Source organism: Corvus hawaiiensis, chromosome 17 (assembly GCF_020740725.1).
Source record: "Corvus hawaiiensis isolate bCorHaw1 chromosome 17, bCorHaw1.pri.cur, whole genome shotgun sequence".
NCBI lineage: Eukaryota > Metazoa > Chordata > Aves > Passeriformes > Corvidae > Corvus > Corvus hawaiiensis.
The window spans coordinates 3,361,709-3,384,220 of NC_063229.1; the positions used below are offsets into that span (position 1 = coordinate 3,361,709).

The 22,512-nt window shown below is 54.5% G+C and overlaps 1 protein-coding gene across 1 annotated transcript; it reads left to right on the plus strand.

The window, feature by feature from the left end:
- The first annotated feature begins 540 nt into the window (after nucleotides 1–540).
- On the plus strand, nucleotides 541–17,531 carry LOC125334971 (centrosome-associated protein CEP250-like). Its single transcript, XM_048322211.1, has 20 exons — nucleotides 541–611; nucleotides 1,067–1,220; nucleotides 2,667–2,860; nucleotides 3,221–3,348; nucleotides 3,539–3,708; nucleotides 4,444–4,623; nucleotides 5,233–5,367; nucleotides 5,644–5,787; nucleotides 6,244–6,524; nucleotides 7,726–7,885; nucleotides 8,462–8,765; nucleotides 9,362–9,516; nucleotides 10,459–10,725; nucleotides 11,230–11,358; nucleotides 12,764–12,936; nucleotides 14,235–14,362; nucleotides 14,553–14,722; nucleotides 15,458–15,637; nucleotides 16,647–16,790; nucleotides 17,247–17,531. Exons 1-20 carry the CDS (start codon nucleotides 541–543, stop codon nucleotides 17,529–17,531), a joined length of 3,552 nt encoding a protein of 1,183 aa, XP_048178168.1.
- The last annotated feature ends 4,981 nt before the right edge of the window (nucleotides 17,532–22,512 follow it).

The following is a 22,512-nucleotide window of genomic DNA, read 5'->3' on the forward strand; positions in this document are numbered from 1 at the left end:
ACACCTTCCAGCATGTTTGTTTGTGCTGCTGTCAACCTACTGGGCTGAAAATATTCCCAAGGAGGGGAGGAAGGAGCTGAGCTGGAATTCCAGGCTGGGAAGCATTTAGAGGCAACTGCCTCAGGGGCAGCCATGCAGTCTGAGTGTGCTCTTCCCTGTGCTCTTCCAGGGAGCTCGAGGCCTTTCTCACCAGGGATGTTTCTCCAGAGCCCCTGAGGTGAGTAAACTGCGCTGAGCTGGCTCGGATTTGAAACTGGTCCTCCACGAATGGACACTGGTTCTTGTGGAATCAGAAGAGGCATCTCAGTGGTACTTTGGAATAGGAGCAGAGTACCTGACTAACAGCTGGATGTGGGCTTTCAGGTGCTGTTAGACGGCAGTGGCAGCATGGCCAGTTCCATCACCGGCACTGACCGTTCCCAGCATGCAGCCTCCAGGAACAGCCTCTCAACTCTGACATCCACTGATGCACAGCATCCCTTTAAATTGGTTTGGGAAGCCACAGAGAATTGTGAGCGCTTGCAGCGAGGTTTTGAGCAAATGGAGGAGCAATGCAAGAAGCTCCGAAGCCACCAGGAGCAAATAGACTCTCTGATGGAAGATATCAGAAGGTGAGTGTTTCTTCCTCCTCCTCCTGCGTTCCAGAGGCAATCTGCGTCCAGGTCTGGGCGTTCAGAGGTGTTCTGGGCGAAGAACTCACCTGCCCTACCATGTGTAGGCCTCAGTGTGGCTCTCGAGCATCGTCCTGTCAGGGCTTTTCATGCTCTACTGTGACTCCCAAGGCTGCCTGGGAGATGCACAGCGATGTTGGAGTCGAATACTCCTTCCTCTCACTGTGCTGCTTCCCTGAATTCTGTTCTTTGGGTGCCCCTGTCCAGCCACTGCTTCTCACTGAAGGAAGGCAAAATCCTGCCTTCCTTTCCCTTTGCCTCTGAGGATTTCCTTGGGAGGGAAAGAGCAAGGTCTTCCTTAGCCCACTGCCCCCAGCTCCATCGTGGAGGGTTGAAAATGGGATCGATGGCTCTTCAGGCCTCTTCCTTCTTCTGACTGAGCCTTGTCTCTGCAGTGACTGTGAAAACCTTGAGAAGTCCAAGGAAAATGTGCAGCAATGCACTGGAATCCCGGCAGCAGGAGCCTTGAGTCTGCGCCAGAAGAACAGCAAGCAGCTGAAGGAAGCGTCAGCCCAGGCGGAAGAGGCGGTGCAGCAGGACAGGATGGAGGTTGGTTTTGCAAATGAGGCTGGTTTTCCATTGAAAACTTGTCTTGCCCCTTCTTGTACAGTGGAGGACTTGGTGCACTCGAGGGAGAAGACCCATCACTGCAGAGGGAGCTGGAAGTCAACAGGCAGGCACTGGAGGAATTGCAGCTTCAGAGGGAGCTGCTGGAGCAAGAGGGGCGTGATGTTACCGTGGCTCTGGACACCTTATTCCTAGGCAGCACCTGTGAGAGTGGCAGTTGTGCCAGCCAGATCAGGCCAGATGCTGTTTCTGGCAGGAGAAGAGAGGGACACTGCTGTGCACACCTGGCTCAAGATGGCACACGCATTTATTAGCCAGGCATATGCATGTTCATCAGCAAAGGGTTACATGCTTCTGCAAAATTTGTTAGTTTGGGCAGCCCCAGAGCCTCTAAAACAGGGAACGGAGCTGGGGAAGGGTCTGGAGCACAGGTGTGACAAGGAGCGGCTGAGGGAGCTGGGGGGGGGCTGAGCCTGGAGAAAAGGAGGCTCAGGGGGCACCTTCTCGCTCTCTCCAAATCCCTGTGACAGGAAGGTGCAGCCAGGTGAGGGTTGGTCTGTGCTCCCAGGGAGCAAGGGACAGGACAAGAGGAAACGGCCCCAAGTGTGCCAGGGGAGGTTTGGATTGGGTGTTACAGGAGAGCTGTGAGAGAAGGGTTTGTTTCTGATGGTCTCTGTCAGACAGTCTCAGTTCTGGAGTATGTGGTAGGTTTGGCAAATACACAGCAGAGGTTTTGCTTTTGAAGACAAAAGCTCAAAACCACAGTGTAGTCTTCAGGCTTGAATACCAGCAAGGGCCATGAGACACCTTCTTTGTGTAAGACAAGTAAATGGTATTGTTGGTGTGAACTGCTGCACAAATAGAGTCTGCTTTGGCCACATCAGCCAGACTGCCATCAGTCACTAAAGGACTGCTCACCACAAGAGCCGTTTCCCTGCCAGGCATGCCCTCGTTGCAGAGAGCTGCTTTGCACACTGGAGGAGGGGACACTTTGCTGTGGGTTTTGTCCGAGAAGGAGAAACCCTGTGAATTTTCACTTGCTTCAGCAAGCAAAATTGCTTTCCTCAACCACCCTGGAAATGTCCAACACTGGAATAGATCCTGATAGACATTTTGTTCGCCAAGTGGCAGTTGTGGAAGATGCAGTATTTTTGGGTGACAACACGGAATTTGGGGCAGGGATGTTTTTTGGGAAGGAGCAATCTGGTGCCAGGCAAGCCAGCAGGGCCTGACACAGCACTTCCAAGGAAACAGTGCCAGAGGCTTTTGGCAGCCCAGGGTATGGGAGCTGCAGAGGGCAGATGCTGTGAAACTTTGAGCCCAGAGCACAGGAGCTCCCTGTCCTCTGGCTGCCTGCGAGGTGGCACTGGCTGGCTCTGCACAGGGCTCCTGAGGAAGGGCTTGAGCTGTACCTTGTCCTGCTTCCAGGTTTCCCAGGAGCAAGAGTCGTCGAGCAGGGCTCTGGAGCAGCTGCACCAGGAATCCTCTGGCCAAGGGCACGCCCTGGCCCAGGTGTGCAGAGAGAAGGAGCTGCTGGGCCAGGAGAAGGCTGCCCTTGAGGGCCAACTGGCAGCCATGGAGCGTCACAAACAAGACCTTTCCAAGCAGCTGGCAGAGACCAGGTAAAGGCAGGGAGGAGACCCTGGGCGGGACAGGGCTGAAGGGCTGTAATGATAAAGGTGGTAAGCACTGTGCAGGGATTTATTTTATCGTCTGTGCTTTTCAGATGTAGACTTGGCTGTTGAGGTCACGTTGAGCTGGGCTGTCTGTGCTGTGCCAGGCCATAAGGAAGGCCTGGGCACTCCCTCAGAGGGCCCTGCTTTGCTATTGAAATGGCACAAATGGGCCTTCTCTGTACAAGTTTCCATGCGAGCCATTTTGCATTCTCAGGCCTGGGGACCTTGAGCCACGTTGTCCTGGAATAACTGCCTGGGAGTGTCAGGAGCGAGCAGCTCATGTCTCTCCGTATTTGCAACCTGTAGGTCAGCGAAGGAGAGCCTGGAATCCAGCCTGTTTGCTGCTCAGCAGCAGATATCTCAGCTGGAGATCACCAGCAACCATCTGGAGGCTCAAGTGCTCACAGTCACACAGGCCAAGGAGGCGCTCCAAGGTGAGAACCTCGTGTGCTTTGTTTGTGGTGCCGCCCCTGCCTAGAGAAGCTGCTGTAAAGCCTCCTCTGTCTGCAGGGCTTCTGAGGAGCGGTGGGGCTGGAGGCAGGGCCCTCCTACGCTGACACTGGAAGGGCCTGAGTCAGTAAAGGCAGTAAAGACTCTGAATCTTGCTGTTGGTCATGTTTTCAGGAGAAGTGCAGTGCCTCCAACGTGAGCTGGAAGCAGAGAGAGCTCTCAGGAAGCAGGAGCAGGAAGACACAGCGCAACAGCTCTTGCAGGCAGAGCAGCAGCGTCAGGAAAGCCTCAGGCTTCAGGGAACTGCTCAGCAGGTGGAAATAAACAAGCTCCTGCAAGACCTGGTAGGTGACAATAGGCTTCTGAATTGTCCAAGCCGGCCCTGGGGGCTGGTTTAGCACCAGCAGAGCCTGAGGGTGTGAAAGGGCAGCAATCCTCTGCCAGAGGCCTCCCACTGCTGGGCCGGGCAGGAGAGGCGGCGGCTCGGACTCGGAGGCGCGTGAAGACCCCCAGGATGTTGCTGGGCCAGTAAATGCAGCCACGGCTTCCGTGAGGGCATAAGACGAGTTCCAGAGCAGCTTGGGCAGTGCCCACCCAAAGCGTGGCAGCCCAGGGCAGGATCTTCCCCGAGTCCCACCTGCCACGGAGCAGATGCCAGCGTGGAGCAGATGCCAACAGTGCTGCTGGCTGCAGGCGTGGGAACTCGGTTCCTGTCTTGCTGTGCTCCCACGGTGGACAGAGGGATTAGCTTTGGGCTGGAAGCAAATGGAACAGGCCCCGGTCCTTCAGTGCTTGTGACTGGGGCATCAGGGTGCCAGAAGGTGACACCTCCTTTTCTGAATGGTTGGACTCAATGCTGGTGCAGGTCTTTCCCAACAGAAATGATTCCATGGTTCTGTGATTCTTGCACCTGCTGAGCCTCCTTTTAAATTCCCTGACAGGACACGGTTTCTGGAGAGCAGAGAGCCAGTGCTGTTGTCTTTTCAGGTTGGGGTTTGTGGGAGGGATGAAGCTTCACGTTTTTCAGCGAGGAGCTTGCCTGGGGACTGCAACCTGAAGATTTTTCCTCCCCTCCGCAGGCAAGTGAGCGGGAAAGGCACCATGCAGAGATGCAGGAGACGCTGCAGCAATGGGGAAAAGAGAAGGCAGAGAGAGAGCAGGAGCACGAGAAGGTGCTGTTTGAGATGAGGCAGAAAGTTGCCACCCTGCAGGCTCAAAGAGAAGAGGAACGAACTAGATTTGAAAATGCCAAGCGAGAGGTAATGATTGTGCAAGGAGAATTGGTGTGATTTTTTGCAAGGCTGGAGCTGTGGGAGATGGCAGGCTATGGGGCTGTGTGGAGCATGCCCTCCATGTCTTCTACATTGAATTTGGGGAGGTGAAAGGTGAACAGGGCTATCTTTGGGCCCAGGAATGAGCCCTCTCCTAGGAAGCCAGGCAGAAACATCAGCTTTCCGTTGGGATTTTTGTGCTGCTCTTGTGCTCTGTTTTTCCAAGACTTACCTCGGAGGATCTGCACTGTTCTCTTACGGGTCCTCTTTTGGTGTGCACTGGTCGGTGTCCATAGCCAAACGGAGTTTGTAGGACTTTTCTTTTGTGGGCACAGGGAGGGCGCAGCAGGAACGCTGACAAGAGAAAAATCTTTTTAAAGACTCGCCTGGAGTATTTCTGAACAGCAACCCAGAGATGTCTCCTGGGCTGTGTTCTAAGTCACTTCGTGGGAAGCTGTGTCCCCCCCAGGGCAGACAGTGGCCCAGGGGAGCAGCAGCCGAGTGCTCTGAGAGCGCGTGAGCCCATCAGTCTTTGCCTCTTGGCACACAGAGTTTGCAGGGCAAGTGTCAAGCCCTCTGCTCTTTCCTTCTGTGCAGGTCCTGCTGGAAAAGCAGAAGGAGAAGAATTCTTTATCAGAGACACTGCTCCAAACTCGGGGACAGCTAAGCCGAGCCTGCCAGCAGGTGCAGCAGCTCAGGCAGGAGGTGAAAGAGCAGCAAGAGAAGGGGCAGGTAAGTCTGAGCAGGCAGGGAACAGAGTGCAGGGCAGTGGCAGGGGCACAAAAGGCAGGTGCTGGGAGTGAGGAGGCAAGGGCTGCTTCAGGCCCTGGCAGCAGAGAGCCTGGCAAGCTCCAGAGCTCAGGCCCGGGAAGGAAGGCTTGCAATGGAAGCAGAGCTGGGTAGAGAAGCCAAAAGAAGTCGCTGAAGGAATGGGATTTTGAGACAGCAAGTGGGAAAAGCTGAGCCTGAGGGCAGGTCCCAGGAAGTTGCTCTGCATTTTGTTGCCAGACCATCGAGGCAAAGCTGCAAGCTGAGCTGCAGGAAGCTCGGAGGGAAATCCAGGCAGCGCAGAAGAGGCACAAGGAAGAACTACGAGGCATCAAAGAGGAAATGAATCTCCTCCTTGTGGAGAGGGAGGCTCTACAAAAGCAGGTGAGTGAAACAGCAGTGGCACTGCAGCATCCAGCAGGGGGTCTGTGCCCTTCTTGCTTTTCCATGGCAGAGCAGCAGCTGCTGGGGTGGTCCCTGGGGCTGCCTCGTGCTCTGGGCTCCTTGGCAGCTGCTCTGCAGGACCCTCAGTGCTCTGCTGAATCTCAGCTGCTGCCCTGGACAGCTGGGCTAGTCCTCTGGGCTGTTGGCCAGCAACCATCAGCATGGATTCCTGCTGGCCTCTTCTTGCTAGCCTTGGTGTGGGAGGTGCTTTTTCAGGTGCCCTTGGTGGGCCACGTAGAGATTGAAACAAGTTGTGTGTATGCATTGTGAATCTGGTGCTCTGAGGACAGGGAGAAATGGAAAGTTGGCCTTTGCCTTTTCTCACAGCCTCTGCTGTGGCTGACAGTGACAGGCTGTGGCTGTAGCCTCTGACTGCTTTGTTCTGTTTGACTGGAGGTGGGAGAGTTGACATCTCAGCTGGCAGCCTCCAGAGAGTCCCAGGCAACGATTGTTCAGAGAGCCCAGCAAGATGTGAGCTGGGCCCAGGAGCAGTCAAGGCAGAAGCTGTTGGAGGTTGAGCACCTCCAGAAGATGCTGGAGGAGGCAGAACATCAGAACAAGGAGCTGCAAGTGCACCTGAAGAACTTGGAGCTGGAAGGGAGTCAATGGGAAGAAGTGGCACGCCAAAATTCAGGATTTCGGGCTTCCTTGGACGCCCTAGAGAAGGAAAAAGCCAGGTAAATGAAAGCCTGTGGGACTCTGCCTTGTGGGAATGGATTCCCTCTTTGCCATCTTTGCACCTGCCAGGGGCTCTGGCAGCATCTCCTACGTGGCAGAGTTCTGAACTCTCCGTGCAGACGCGTCTCGTTGTCTGGATGTTGTGTTTCATTTTCTTTTCTTTCAAGCCTTCAGTTAGAGTTTTTCTGAAGACAAAGGCTTTTGGAGTAGCTCTTTCCCTCTGGGGGTGTGTTCTGTTGTGAGGTGGGTGTGCTAACACTGCCCAAGCTGCAGTGTAAGGAGCTGGACACATCCAGCAGCTCCGCCTTGGGTCCTGTAACTTGAAGCCTTTGGCATCTGGATCAGCCTGGCAGCCTGATGCCTTTGCTTGGCAGAACCATCTCAAGGCCCTGATTGCTGACCTAGGCCAGATTCCCCTCAAAGGCACCCAAGAACCAAGAATGTCTCTGTTGCATCGTTCCTCAGAAAATGCCCCCAGGTGCCTGGAGGGGCTCAAGCAGGGTCCCTCCAGAGTCCCTCCAGAGTCACAGGCAATACTGACTGTGCAAAGAATGCAAGAAACAAGACCAAGGTTGGCGGGGCTCCTCCAGCTGACCAAGTCCTGCCGGTCTTCAGTGCCGCAGGATTCTTCTTCCAAGAAGAAGACAAAGAAAAGGCAGGGCACTCTTGCTTGCCTGCAGGTTGCTGCATCTTCCATCAGGTTGTGCTCCAAGGCTCTGTTGCCGCTTCTGCTATTGGCCTTTGTTTCTCCAGCTGGAAGTAGGATGGGTGCTGGTAAATCTTAGGGATCTTCCCCGAGATCCGCTGGCTGTAGGGTGCTGCTCCTCCTACCTGGACATACAAGATGGGGCAAGGAAATGTCTCTTCCATGTTGACCAAACCTTTCCCCCTTGGAGCCTGGCTAGTCAGAAGAAAACTCTTCCTCTCCCCTAATCTCTTCATTGCAAGACTTTGTTAGGTCTGCATTCACATTCCCATCTCAAGAAGAAGGTAGGACATGTAGGCAGGAACTCCCCATTCTTTCATGAATAAAAGCAGAGTGGGCACATGCTGGGCTGTGACTGCAGGGGGAACAAGCAAACAGCCACGTTGTTTAGACAAACCTCATCAGACAGAGCAGTTTTCCCCGAGGTGGTGCGAGTCCTAAGAGTTCCTAAAATGTGATACCGTGTAGTAATGAGTTGCATGCTTCCCTTTTAGGCTGGTTCTGTCTCTGGAGGAAAAGAACCTGTGCCTCAGAACACTGGAAGAAAAGAACCAGGCACTGAACAATCAGGTGTCTCAGTTTCGTTCTGCTCTTCACGAGGCCGAGCAGCTCTGTTCAAACCGCACAGGACAACTGCTGGCGCTCAACATCCAGGTAATCTGTGCCCTGACATCCTCTTCTCCAGGGACACACATCATCATTTTTGGCTTGGAGGCCCCAACTGCTTTCCCCTCCCAGCAGCATCCACTGCTGCCGTGTTCTGCCCCGGGGTGCTGCTGCACCCACAGGCCAAGGCTGGATCTGGTGTCTGCTGCCGATGTTTTCCCCCGTTCTCTCCCGGGTCCCAGCAGGAAATGTGGGAGGAGAAGCAGCAGCAGACTCCTCTGGAGCTTCTCTATCCCTCTGTTAGCAGTGTTGTCCCAGATGGAGTTGGTGCCTGTGCTGGGCACCGAGCAATGTGGGCACACAGACGTGGCTATGGCAGGCTGGGGAGGGCACTTCCACCACAGCCAGTTCAGCTGGTGTTCGGAGCTGCAGCCTCAAGGATGCGCATTGGCTCCCTTTCCCTGTTTTCAGGACATTTGTTTCCATTGGAATCCTTGGCTCTGTGCCTTCTGTTTTGGGCGTGGTTTTGCCTGAAGTCATTTCTCCTTTGTTGCTTGCTCTACTGCCTGCTCTGCTGCCTCAGGAGCAGCACTGTCCCTGAGGCTCTGTGCATCCATCTTCCAGATGTGGACCCTGCAGGATGCCATGCTGGAGATGGAGGCTACCCAGGCAACTCGAGAGAAGCAGCTGCTGCAGGAGCTGGAGGAGTCCCGAGCAGGAGAACGGAGCTTGAGGGACTCTGTGCAGGTGCTGGAGGCTGAGGTGTCTGAGCTGCGTAGGAAGCTCCAGAGCTCTGATGACAAAGCACTTTCATTGGCCATAAAGTTTAACACCTCAGAGCTGGAGCTGAGGAAGACACAGGCTCAGTGGGACAATCTCAGAGCCTGCAACCAGGAGCTGCAGCAGGAGTTGGAGGAAAGTGAGCAAGGTAGAGCTTCTCCTCTCGCACCCACTGCCCCATCCTGTCTCGCCAGCAGGGATCTCTGATCCCATGCAGAGCAAAAGTGCCCAGAGATGGCAGAGGGGAAGAACAACCAGCAGGAGATTTATCCATCCAGTGCTAGTGAAAGCGTTTTCTCGAGAAAGATGCCGTGGCTGGCAGTGCCATCTGGCTGTGCTATGGCTGATCCCGTGCACAGGTGGTGCCTTTCAGGTGCTGTGTCTGTGCTGAGGAGCTGTAGCTGGATGCCTCAGCTCGATTCCCCCCAACTCCAGGCCCTGCCAGAGCCTCCAGGCTATTGGCCTCTCTGGAGCAGGGCTGCACAGGCATCCCCGCTCCTTTGTCTCTCTTGGATTGCTCACTCTGCACAAGCCCAAGAGCAAAGACACTTTCCTATTCCTCTGAACCTTACCCCTTTGATTCCTGCTTTTTTCTCCTTCATTTCTGTCAGCTTTGGAAGCCCTTGTGGCCTTAGGGCCTGCAAACACAGGCAGGCCAAGAAGACAGTGCTGTTGTCCCTGCAGGATGCACATCAGTTTGCCTTTGCTTTGCTGTTCTCATTCTCCTTCTCCTTCCTGCTGCAGCGATGTGGAGGGCAGAACACCAGAAGACCTGTCAAGAAACTGCCCTGGAGAAAGAGGCCATTGCCCTGAAGGAAGAGGCTGTGACTCTTCATCAGGAGGTGGCATCTCTGCAGAGGAAACTGGAGAGCCTGGAGAAGGAAAGGAAGGATGTGCTGGTGAGAACGGCAGATGCCATGAAGGGCCATTTCCTAGCTATGTTTGGCCCTTGTGTTAATAGTTCTAAGGAGCACCTCTTTGCAGTTGAACTTGTCAAATTGCATTCTTCTGAATAAGGAGGAAAAGATGTCGTAGTCATGTCAAAGCCAGTTAGTGCTGAGGCTGCTGGTTCTCCTCCATGCTGGAGTTTTGTGCCCTACAAGCTGTAGTTCTCAATGTCCACACTGTCTCTATGGACATTGCATGGGTTGGGCAATTCCTCATGTCCAAACCCACGTTCAGATTTCAAATACCTGGACCTGGAACGAGGGGTGAGAAGGCCAAGTTTGCTGTTAATAGAAAGGTGTTTGGCCTTGGCCATCAGAGAGCAGCCAGTGGGGAGAAAAGAGAGAAAAGCAAAGTGCTGATGCAGATAAGGACGTGTGCCTGCAAGGGGAGAACTCGTCCTGAGTGGCAGCAGAGAATGACAGACTGATGTGGCCATTGCTGCTCCAAGAGAGGGCAGTGGGGCTCTCGGGGATGGTGCCATGGAAACTCTACACAGGAGAGCTCAAAACCCACTCCTGTCAGCCCAACTGCAGGGAATGAATTGCTGGGGGTGTTTGCTCTTCCCTTTCTCCCTGATGGAGAGCACATCCTCATTTAGGCACTGCCTAAATCCTGCTTAGCATGGGCTTGGAATCCTGGCTGCAGTTCTGGCAGCTGCTCCCCAAAGGAACACTCGAGTGGAGCTGCAAGAGGTCGGGGAAGGGCAGAAAGGGAGCTGGGACGGGCTGAGTGAGCTGGGAAAGACTCAGCGTCAAGGGTGGCCCCAGCAAAGGTCTGAGGCATCCCGAGAGGCAGAGAGAGAGGGGCAGCCTTTGCCTGCCTGTGGCAGGAGTCCCGATCTGGTATGAAAAGCAAACCCAGAGAGGGAATGAGTGACCTCCCTGTTTTGGCAGCGTGAACGGGAACTGTATGAGGAGCAGATGAGAGATCTGAAAAAGAAGAATGAAATGAAAACACCTGAAATTCCAAGAAAGGAAACAATGCAACAATTGGACACTGAAAATGAAGGAAAACAGGAAGAGTTGGAGCATATGGCTGCTGCTTTGAAAGAAGGCAGTGGGAACACTCAAATCCTGTGTGCTCCACTGGCCAAGGGTAAAATTGCCAAAGAGGCTCTGAAGAAACGCTTGGCCTTCCTGAAGGGAAAGAGTCATCCCCAGGTAGGCACTGGCATTGATCTTCAGTCCACGTCAACGTCTCTCAGTGATTCCAGTGAAGTTTCCCATGAAGAGGTGGGATTCTAGATCCCTGTCCGTCTAGGCCTGCTTGGGCAAAGCAGCCCGGGCTGCAGCAGGCAGCCTTGTGTGTCTGCCTGGCTCCAGCCAGAGACCATTGGCTGCCAGATTGTTTGCTGGCACGCCTGGAACGACTGATGCAGCTCTGGAGCTGCTGTTCAAATCAGCTCCAGGCCAAAAGCTGGGCATGGGGAATTGCTTCTCCCGTGCCCAGGCAAGGGGAGGCAACAGGTGGGGGTTGGATTTGGTGTGGAAAGGAATGGAGCAGGTGAGCAGAGTGATGGACTGAAGTGAGCAGAGTTCTGTAGCGAGGGCTGAAGAGCAGCTGCACTGCTGGAGCTTTGAGGATGCTTCCCAAGGTGGAGATATCTGAGGGACAGCTCTTGTGGTGTTTGAAATAAGGGAATCATCTCCTCTCTGAATACCCAGCAGGCTGTTGGAGCAGAAGGGAAGCGGCTGTCAGAGCGCTCCAGGAAGGGTGTGGAATGTGTGCGGGACCAGGTTGCAGCAGCAGCAAAAGACAAGCCAGAGAAGCGTGAGCTCAGGAGAACTTTTGAGGTAAAGTGGGCTTTCACTGCCTCTGCAGAGCCTCAGGCTCCTCTGGAGCATGACACGTGTGCCCAGGCAGTGCTCTGGAGTCCTCTGCTTGTTTCCTTGCCTCTCCCTGTCCCTGCTGTGGGTGCACCCTTTTGTTTGTTCTCTCTGTTGTGGCAGCCCATGGCTTTCACAAAGGCACCTTCACTCCGCTGCCTCCCTCCCTGGCCCCGTGTCCCCGCACACACACTGGCTTCTCCTGCACAGCCCCCAGCGAGAGCTCTTTGCCCCCAGTGTTGTCTGGTGCAATTGAGGGTCTCTGAGCAGAGATCTCCTCGCCTTGATGTCCAGAGGTCCTTTTGCCCCATGTTTGCTGACAGGTTTCTGTGTCCCCTTCTCCCATCCAACATGCAGGTGGAACCTGAAGGGAGGAGTGTCCAGAGAATCTTTAGGAAAGTCTATCTCTCGGGTACCATTAGAGTGGATGCTCCCCAGTCTGCCCAGCACAGCAGGTCGACTTCTGGACAGGTGAGAACAGCGTCTTCCTTGGTGGGAGGAACACAGCCCTTGGCAAAGCACATGTCCCTCAGAAAGCAGAGGAGCAGCTGTGAGCTGAGCTGTTTTCCCCAAGCCAGGCAAGCCCTGAGCGCTGCTCCCAGGGCTGGCATCTCCTCTGCTCCAGAGCAGACAGAGGGCACCGTGCTGGAGCTGCTGTGGCTGCAGCCGCTGCAGAGCCAGCAGGAGGTGGCTCTCTGCTGCCAGCCAGCCCAGCAGCGACAAGCCCGTGGTGTCAGGAAAGAAGAGTTGGAGTTTCAAGGCCTCAGCAGTGCTTGAAGGCTCATTCTCCCCCTGGGCTTCGTTGCTCACATTGTGCCCTGCTCCCGTTTGGAATGCTCTGAAGTTTGGGAGAGGGAGAGTTTGCTCCCTGTCCCTGGGCTGGCTGTGCAGGAGCTTGCTGTTCAGATCAGCTCCAGGCCAAAAGCTGGGCATGGGGATCTGCTTCTCCCGTGCCCAGGCAAGGGGAGGCAACACGTGGGGGTGAGCAGAGTGATGGACTGAAGTGAGCAGAGTTTTGTAGCGAGGGCTGAACAGCAGCTGCACTGCTGGTGCTTAGAGTAAAGTGTATTGGCAGTTGTGGAAGATGCAGTATTTTTGGGTTAGCACACAGAATTTGGGGCAGGGATGTTTTTCGGGAAGGAGCAATCCGGTGCCAGGCAAGCCAGCAGGGCCTGACACAGCACTTCCAAGGAAACAGTGCCAGAGGCTTTTGGCAGCCCAGGGTATGGGAGCTGCAGAGGGCAGATGCTGTGAAACTTTGAGCCCAGAGCACAGGAGCTCCCTGTCCTCTGGCTGCCTGCGAGGTGGCACTGGCTGGCTCTGCACAGGGCTCCTGAGGAAGGGCTTGAGCTGTACCTTGTCCTGCTTCCAGGTTTCCCAGGAGCAAGAGTCGTCGAGCAGGGCTCTGGAGCAGCTGCACCAGGAACTGGCCCAGGTGCGCAGAGAGAAGGAGCTGCTGGGCCGGCAGAAGGCTGCCCTTGAAGGCCGACTGGCAGCCATGGAGTGTCGCCAACAAGACCTTTCCAAGCAGCTGGCAGAGACCAGGTAAAGGCAGGGAGGAGACCCTTTCCGGATGCTTTTACTTTGCATGGACAGAAGATGGAAGTCTCAAGAAAAAGAAATATGCCACAATGTGAAGGTTATTTTTCTGACATCTAAAGCCAGCAAAGCTGTCATGAGCCTTGGGCTTCTGTTTGTGCCGCCCAGCACACTCGTGTGGGAAGTCAAAAGCAAGCCACCCGGCCCTGAATTGAGTAGTAGTTAAACCATGCAGCTGTTGAGTGAAACCTCATGTTTTTCTTGGGTTTAGTTCCTTGTTCTGGGCATTGAACATCCCTCTTTCCTTCCTAAGTAGCTTGACACAATCCTGATCTTCAGAACTGAAGCTTCATCTTCAGAATTCCAGGCTCTGACCTTGGGATGTTGGCAGTAGCACGCTGCCATTCAGGGGGAAGCCAGAGGCTCCTGCTGAAAATGCTGAGGGCCTTCAGCTTCCAAGCACACTCTTGAGAAGTGTGAGGCAGGACCTAGAGCTGGTTAGAGAGCGGCAGGGAAACCTCTTTGGAATTGTTGACAGCCCCTGGTGATTCTTGCTGAGGGTTGATGGGCACCCACCTGTCAAACCTGCCAAGGTCCCTTTGGATGGTCCCTCTCACTCTCCAAAGAAGGACAAGACTTGGGCTACTGCCTGCTTAGCTGGCAACACTAAAATAAAGGTGGCAAGTCTATTCCTTGACCATGCAGGAGTTTAAACTGCAGTCTCTGCATTCAGGTAGTTGTTGTTCAGACAACATAGTGTTCTGAATTTTTACAAGTGCTGCCACGACCACGAGATTTTACTGTATCATGCAAAGTAGTTCTTGAAGTCTCTTAAATACAGGGTGTCTGGAAAATTATGTACCTTTATGTCCATGATGAAGAGAGTTAACAAGTCAGGGGTGAGCCAGGACGAGAGTCTGTTCTGTCCCCCTGCAGAGCAGCTTGGAAGTGCTGATGAGAGAAGGGCTGTGAGCAGAGGCTGGGCTTTTGCTCGTCGGCCCAGCCTGTGTGGGCACAGCTAGCCAGGGTCATAGGTCAGGAACAGCAGCTGAAGGTTCGGCTGTTGAGGTCACGTTGGGCTGGGCTGTCTGTGCTGTGCCAGGCCATAAGGAAGGCCTGGGCACTCCCTCAGAGGGCCCTGCTTTGCTATTGAAATGGCACAAATGGGCCTTCTCTGTACAAGTTTCCATGCGAGCCATTTTGCATTCTCAGGCCTGGGGACCTTGAGCCACGTTGTCCTGGAATAACTGCCTGGGAGTGTCAGGAGCGAGCAGCTCATGTCTCTCCGTATTTGCAACCTGTAGGTCAGCGAAGGAGAGCCTGGAATCCAGCCTGTTTGCTGCTCAGCAGCAGATATCTCAGCTGGAGATCACCAGCAACCATCTGGAGGCTCAAGTGCTCACAGTCACACAGGCCAAGGAGGCGCTCCAAGGTGAGAACCTCGTGTGCTTTGTTTGTGGTGCCGCCCCTGCCTAGAGAAGCTGCTGTAAAGCCTCCTCTGTCTGCAGGGCTTCTGAGGAGCGGTGGGGCTGGAGGCAGGGCCCTCCTACGCCGACACTGGAAGGGCCTGAGTCAGTAAAGGCAGTAAAGACTCTGAATCTTGCTGTTGGTCATGTTTGCAGGAGAAGTGCAGTGCCTCCAACGTGAGCTGGAAGCAGAGAGAGCTCTCAGGAAGCAGGAGCAGGAAGACACAGCGCAACAGCTCTTGCAGGCAGAGCAGCAGCGTCAGGAAAGCCTCAGGCTTCAGGGAACTGCTCAGCAGGTGGAAATAAACAAGCTCCTGCAAGACCTGGTAGGTGACAATAGGCTTCTGAATTGTCCAAGCCGGCCCTGGGGGCTGGTTTAGCACCAGCAGAGCCTGAGGGTGTGAAAGGGCAGCAATCCTCTGCCAGAGGCCTCCCACTGCTGGGCCGGGCAGGAGAGGCGGCAGCTCAGACTCGGAGGCGCGTGAAGACCCCCAGGATGGTGCTGGGCCAGTAAATGCAGCCACGGCTTCCGTGAGGGCGTAAGACGAGTTCCAGAGCAGCTTGGGCAGTGCCCACCCAAAGCGTGGCAGCCCAGGGCAGGATCTTCCCCGAGTCCCACCTGCCACGGAGCAGATGCCAGCGTGGAGCAGATGCCAACAGTGCTGCTGGCTGCAGGCGTGGGAACTCGGTTCCTGTCTTGCTGTGCTCCCACGGTGGACAGAGGGATTAGCTTTGGGCTGGAAGCAAATGGAACAGGCCCCGGTCCTTCAGTGCTTGTGACTGGGGCATCAGGGTGCCAGAAGGTGACACCTCCTTTTCTGAATGGTTGGACTCAATGCTGGTGCAGGTCTTTCCCAACAGAAATGATTCCATGGTTCTGTGATTCTTGCACCTGCTGAGCCTCCTTTTAAATTCCCTGACAGGACACGGTTTCTGGAGAGCAGAGAGCCAGTGCTGTTGTCTTTTCAGGTTGGGGTTTGTGGGAGGGATGAAGCTTCACGTTTTTCAGCGAGGAGCTTGCCTGGGGACTGCAACTTGAAGATTTTTCCTCCCCTCCGCAGGCAAGTGAGCGGGAAAGGCACCATGCAGAGATGCAGGAGACGCTGCAGCAATGGGGAAAAGAGAAGGCAGAGAGAGAGCAGGAGCACGAGAAGGTGCTGTTTGAGATGAGGCAGAAAGTTGCCACCCTGCAGCCTCAAAGAGAAGAGGAACGAACTAGATTTGAAAATGCCAAGCGAGAGGTAATGATTGTGCAAGGAGAATTGGTGTGATTTTTTGCAAGGCTGGAGCTGTGGGAGATGGCAGGCTATGGGGCTGTGTGGAGCATGCCCTCCATGTCTTCTACATTGAATTTGGGGAGGTGAAAGGTGAACAGGGCTATCTTTGGGCCCAGGAATGAGCCCTCTCCTAGGAAGCCAGGCAGAAACATCAGCTTTCCGTTGGGATTTTTGTGCTGCTCTTGTGCTCTGTTTTTCCAAGACTTACCTCGGAGGATCTGCACTGTTCTCTTACGGGTCCTCTTTTGGTGTGCACTGGTCGGTGTCCATAGCCAAACGGAGTTTGTAGGACTTTTCTTTTGTGGGCACAGGGAGGGCGCAGCAGGAACGCTGACAAGAGAAAAATCTTTTTAAAGACTCGCCTGGAGTATTTCTGAACAGCAACCCAGAGATGTCTCCTGGGCTGTGTTCTAAGTCACTTCGTGGGAAGCTGTGTCCCCCCCAGGGCAGACAGTGGCCCAGGGGAGCAGCAGCCGAGTGCTCTGAGAGCGCGTGAGCCCATCAGTCTTTGCCTCTTGGCACACAGAGTTTGCAGGGCAAGTGTCAAGCCCTCTGCTCTTTCCTTCTGTGCAGGTCCTGCTGGAAAAGCAGAAGGAGAAGAATTCTTTATCAGAGACACTGCTCCAAACTCGGGGACAGCTAAGCCGAGCCTGCCAGCAGGTGCAGCAGCTCAGGCAGGAGGTGAAAAAGCAGCAAGAGAAGGGGCAGGTAAGTCTGAGCAGGCAGGGAACAGAGTGCAGGGGCACAAAAGGCAGGTGCTGGGAGTGAGGAGGCAAGGGCTGCTTCAGGCCCTGGCAGCAGAGAGCCTGGCAAGCTCCAGAGCTCAGGCCCGGGAAGGAAGGCTTGCAATGGAAGCAGAGCTGGGTAGAGAAGCCAAAAGAAGTCGCTGAAGGAATGGGATTTTGAGACAGCAAGTGGGAAAAGCTGAGCCTGAGGGCAGGTCCCAGGAAGTTGCTCTGCATTTTGTTGCCAGACCATCGAGGCAAAGCTGCAAGCTGAGCTGCAGGAAGCTCGGAGGGAAATCCAGGCAGCGCAGAAGAGGCACGAGGAAGAACTACGAGGCATCAAAGAGGAAATGAATCTCCTCCTTGTGGAGAGGGAGGCTCTACAAAAGCAGGTGAGTGAAACAGCAGTGGCACTGCAGCATCCAGCAGGGGGTCTGTGCCCTTCTTGCTTTTCCATGGCAGAGCAGCAGCTGCTGGGGTGGTCCCTGGGGCTGCCTCGTGCTCTGGGCTCCTTGGCAGCTGCTCTGCAGGACCCTCAGTGCTCTGCTGAATCTCAGCTGCTGCCCTGGACAGCTGGGCTAGTCCTCTGGGCTGTTGGCCAGCAACCATCAGCATGGATTCCTGCTGGCCTCTTCTTGCTAGCCTTGGTGTGGGAGGTGCTTTTTCAGGTGCCCTTGGTGGGCCACGTAGAGATTGAAACAAGTTGTGTGTATGCATTGTGAATCTGGTGCTCTGAGGACAGGGAGAAATGGAAAGTTGGCCTTTGCCTTTTCTCACAGCCTCTGCTGTGGCTGGCAGTGACAGGCTGTGGCTGTAGCCTCTGACTGCTTTGTTCTGTTTGACTGGAGGTGGGAGAGTTGACATCTCAGCTGGCAGCCTCCAGAGAGTCCCAAGCAACGATTGTTCAGAGAGCCCAGCAAGATGTGAGCTGGGCCCAGGAGCAGTCAAGGCAGAAGCTGTTGGAGGTTGAGCACCTCCAGAAGATGCTGGAGGAGGCAGAACATCAGAACAAGGAGCTGCAAGTGCACCTGAAGAACTTGGAGCTGGAAGGGAGTCAATGGGAAGAAGTGGCACGCCAAAATTCAGGATTTCGGGCTTCCTTGGACGCCCTGGAGAAGGAAAAAGCCAGGTAAATGAAAGCCTGTGGGGCTCTGCCTTGTGGGAATGGATTCCCTCTTTGCCATCTTTGCACCTGCCAGGGGCTCTGGCAGCATCTCCTACGTGGCAGAGTTCTGAACTCTCCGTGCAGACGCGTCTCGTTGTCTGGATGTTGTGTTTCATTTTCTTTTCTTTCAAGCCTTCAGTTAGAGTTTTTCTGAAGACAAAGGCTTTTGGAGTAGCTCTTTCCCTCTGGGGGTGTGTTCTGTTGTGAGGTGGGTGTGCTAACACTGCCCAAGCTGCAGTGTAAGGAGCTGGACACATCCAGCAGCTCCGCCTTGGGTCCTGTAACTTGAAGCCTTTGGCATCTGGATCAGCCTGGCAGCCTGATGCCTTTGCTTGGCAGAACCATCTCAAGGCCCTGATTGCTGACCTAGGCCAGATTCCCCTCAAAGGCACCCAAGAACCAAGAATGTCTCTGTTGCATCGTTCCTCAGAAAATGCCCCCAGGTGCCTGGAGGGGCTCAAGCAGGGTCCCTCCAGAGTCCCTCCAGAGTCACAGGCAATACTGACTGTGCAAAGAATGCAAGAAACAAGACCAAGGTTGGCGGGGCTCCTCCAGCTGACCAAGTCCTGCCGGTCTTCAGTGCCGCAGGATTCTTCTTCCAAGAAGAAGACAAAGAAAAGGCAGGGCACTCTTGCTTGCCTGCAGGTTGCTGCATCTTCCATCAGGTTGTGCTCCAAGGCTCTGTTGCCGCTTCTGCTATTGGCCTTTGTTTCTCCAGCTGGAAGTAGGATGGGTGCTGGTAAATCTTAGGGATCTTCCCCGAGATCCGCTGGCTGTAGGGTGCTGCTCCTCCTACCTGGACATACAAGATGGGGCAAGGAAATGTCTCTTCCATGTTGACCAAACCTTTCCCCCTTGGAGCCTGGCTAGTCAGAAGAAAACTCTTCCTCTCCCCTAATCTCTTCATTGCAAGACTTTGTTAGGTCTGCATTCACATTCCCATCTCAAGAAGAAGGTAGGACATGTAGGCAGGAACTCCCCATTCTTTCATGAATAAAAGCAGAGTGGGCACATGCTGGGCTGTGACTGCAGGGGGAACAAGCAAACAGCCACGTTGTTTAGACAAACCTCATCAGACAGAGCAGTTTTCCCCGAGGTGGTGCGAGTCCTAAGAGTTCCTAAAATGTGATACCGTGTAGTAATGAGTTGCATGCTTCCCTTTTAGGCTGGTTCTGTCTCTGGAGGAAAAGAACCTGTGCCTCAGAACACTGGAAGAAAAGAACCAGGCACTGAACAATCAGGTGTCTCAGTTTCGTTCTGCTCTTCACGAGGCCGAGCAGCTCTGTTCAAACCGCACAGGACAACTGCTGGCGCTCAACATCCAGGTAATCTGTGCCCTGACATCCTCTTCTCCAGGGACACACATCATCATTTTTGGCTTGGAGGCCCCAACTGCTTTCCCCTCCCAGCAGCATCCACTGCTGCCGTGTTCTGCCCCGGGGTGCTGCTGCACCCACAGGCCAAGGCTGGATCTGGTGTCTGCTGCCGATGTTTTCCCCCGTTCTCTCCCGGGTCCCAGCAGGAAATGTGGGAGGAGAAGCAGCAGCAGACTCCTCTGGAGCTTCTCCATCCCTCTGTTAGCAGTGTTGTCCCAGATGGAGTTGGTGCCTGTGCTGGGCACCGAGCAATGTGGGCACACAGACGTGGCTATGGCAGGCTGGGGAGGGCACTTCCACCACAGCCAGTTCAGCTGGTGTTCGGAGCTGCAGCCTCAAGGATGCGCATTGGCTCCCTTTCCCTGTTTTCAGGACATTTGTTTCCATTGGAATCCTTGGCTCTGTGCCTTCTGTTTTGGGCGTGGTTTTGCCTGAAGTCATTTCTCCTTTGTTGCTTGCTCTACTGCCTGCTCTGCTGCCTCAGGAGCAGCACTGTCCCTGAGGCTCTGTGCATCCATCTTCCAGATGTGGACCCTGCAGGATGCCATGCTGGAGATGGAGGCTACCCAGGCAACTCGAGAGAAGCAGCTGCTGCAGGAGCTGGAGGAGTCCCGAGCAGGAGAACGGAGCTTGAGGGACTCTGTGCAGGTGCTGGAGGCTGAGGTGTCTGAGCTGCGTAGGAAGCTCCAGAGCTCTGATGACAAAGCACTTTCATTGGCCATAAAGTTTAACACCTCAGAGCTGGAGCTGAGGAAGACACAGGCTCAGTGGGACAATCTCAGAGCCTGCAACCAGGAGCTGCAGCAGGAGTTGGAGGAAAGTGAGCAAGGTAGAGCTTCTCCTCTCGCACCCACTGCCCCATCCTGTCTCGCCAGCAGGGATCTCTGATCCCATGCAGAGCAAAAGTGCCCAGAGATGGCAGAGGGGAAGAACAACCAGCAGGAGATTTATCCATCCAGTGCCAGTGAAAGCGTTTTCTCGAGAAAGATGCCGTGGCTGGCAGTGCCATCTGGCTGTGCTATGGCTGATCCCGTGCACAGGTGGTGCCTTTCAGGTGCTGTGTCTGTGCTGAGGAGCTGTAGCTGGATGCCTCAGCTCGATTCCCCCCAACTCCAGGCCCTGCCAGAGCCTCCAGGCTATTGGCCTCTCTGGAGCAGGGCTGCACAGGCATCCCCGCTCCTTTGTCTCTCTTGGATTGCTCACTCTGCACAAGCCCAAGAGCAAAGACACTTTCCTATTCCTCTGAACCTTACCCCTTTGATTCCTGCTTTTTTCTCCTTCATTTCTGTCAGCTTTGGAAGCCCTTGTGGCCTTAGGGCCTGCAAACACAGGCAGGCCAAGAAGACAGTGCTGTTGTCCCTGCAGGATGCACATCAGTTTGCCTTTGCTTTGCTGTTCTCATTCTCCTTCTCCTTCCTGCTGCAGCGATGTGGAGGGCAGAACACCAGAAGACCTGTCAAGAAACTGCCCTGGAGAAAGAGGCCATTGCCCTGAAGGAAGAGGCTGTGACTCTTCATCAGGAGGTGGCATCTCTGCAGAGGAAACTGGAGAGCCTGGAGAAGGAAAGGAAGGATGTGCTGGTGAGAACGGCAGATGCCATGAAGGGCCATTTCCTAGCTATGTTTGGCCCTTGTGTTAATAGTTCTAAGGAGCACCTCTTTGCAGTTGAACTTGTCAAATTGCATTCTTCTGAATAAGGAGGAAAAGATGTCGTAGTCGTGTCAAAGCCAGTTAGTGCTGAGGCTGCTGGTTTTCCTCCATGCTGGAGTTTTGTGCCCTACAAGCTGTAGTTCTCAATGTCCACACTGTCTCTATGGACATTGCATGGGTTGGGCAATTCCTCATGTCCAAACCCACGTTCAGATTTCAAATACCTGGACCTGGAACGAGGGGTGAGAAGGCCAAGTTTGCTGTTAATAGAAAGGTGTTTGGCCTTGGCCATCAGAGAGCAGCCAGTGGGGAGAAAAGAGAGAAAAGCAAAGTGCTGATGCAGATAAGGACGTGTGCCTGCAAGGGGAGAACTCGTCCTGAGTGGCAGCAGAGAATGACAGACTGATGTGGCCATTGCTGCTCCAAGAGAGGGCAGTGGGGCTCTCGGGGATGGTGCCATGGAAACTCTACACAGGAGAGCTCAAAACCCACTCCTGTCAGCCCAACTGCAGGGAATGAATTGCTGGGGGTGTTTGCTCTTCCCTTTCTCCCTGATGGAGAGCACATCCTCATTTAGGCACTGCCTAAATCCTGCTTAGCATGGGCTTGGAATCCTGGCTGCAGTTCTGGCAGCTGCTCCCCAAAGGAACACTCGAGTGGAGCTGCAAGAGGTCGGAGAAGGGCAGAAAGGGAGCTGGGACGGGCTGAGTGAGCTGGGAAAGACTCAGCATCAAGGGTGGCCCCAGCAAAGGTCTGAGGCATCCCGAGAGGCAGAGAGAGAGGGGCAGCCTTTGCCTGCCTGTGGCAGGAGTCCCGATCTGGTATGAAAAGCAAACCCAGAGAGGGAATGAGTGACCTCCCTGTTTTGGCAGCGTGAACGGGAACTGTATGAGGAGCAGATGAGAGATCTGAAAAAGAAGAATGAAATGAAAACACCTGAAATTCCAAGAAAGGAAACAATGCAACAATTGGACACTGAAAATGAAGGAAAACAGGAAGAGTTGGAGCATATGGCTGCTGCTTTGAAAGAAGGCAGTGGGAACACTCAAATCCTGTGTGCTCCACTGGCCAAGGGTAAAATTGCCAAAGAGGCTCTGAAGAAACGCTTGGCCTTCCTGAAGGGAAAGAGTCATCCCCAGGTAGGCACTGGCATTGATCTTCAGTCCACGTCAACGTCTCTCAGTGATTCCAATGAAGTTTCCCATGAAGAGGTGGGATTCTAGATCCCTGTCCGTCTAGGCCTGCTTGGGCAAAGCAGCCCGGGCTGCAGCAGGCAGCCTTGTGTGTCTGCCTGGCTCCAGCCAGAGACCATTGGCTGCCAGATTGTTTGCTGGCACGCCTGGAACGACTGATGCAGCTCTGGAGCTGCTGTTCAAATCAGCTCCAGGCCAAAAGCTGGGCATGGGGAATTGCTTCTCCCGTGCCCAGGCAAGGGGAGGCAACAGGTGGGGGTTGGATTTGGTGTGGAAAGGAATGGAGCAGGTGAGCAGAGTGATGGACTGAAGTGAGCAGAGTTCTGTAGCGAGGGCTGAAGAGCAGCTGCACTGCTGGAGCTTTGAGGATGCTTCCCAAGGTGGAGATATCTGAGGGACAGCTCTTGTGGTGTTTGAAATAAGGGAATCATCTCCTCTCTGAATACCCAGCAGGCTGTTGGAGCAGAAGGGAAGCGGCTGTCAGAGCGCTCCAGGAAGGGTGTGGAATGTGTGCGGGACCAGGTTGCAGCAGCAGCAAAAGACAAGCCAGAGAAGCGTGAGCTCAGGAGAACTTTTGAGGTAAAGTGGGCTTTCACTGCCTCTGCAGAGCCTCAGGCTCCTCTGGAGCATGACACGTGTGCCCAGGCAGTGCTCTGGAGTCCTCTGCTTGTTTCCTTGCCTCTCCCTGTCCCTGCTGTGGGTGCACCCTTTTGTTTGTTCTCTCTGTTGT

Excerpts from the sequence above, each read along its gene's own strand:
- LOC125334971 (XM_048322211.1), top strand. The coding sequence starts at position 541 with ATGGAGGAGCAATGCAAGAAGCTCCGAAGCCACCAGGAGCAAATAGAC. Across the intron at positions 5,788-6,243 it reads GGGAGGCTCTACAAAAGCAG|GTGGGAGAGTTGACATCTCA; the intron begins GTGAGTGAAACA and ends GTTTGACTGGAG. Across the intron at positions 16,791-17,246 it reads GGGAGGCTCTACAAAAGCAG|GTGGGAGAGTTGACATCTCA; the intron begins GTGAGTGAAACA and ends GTTTGACTGGAG.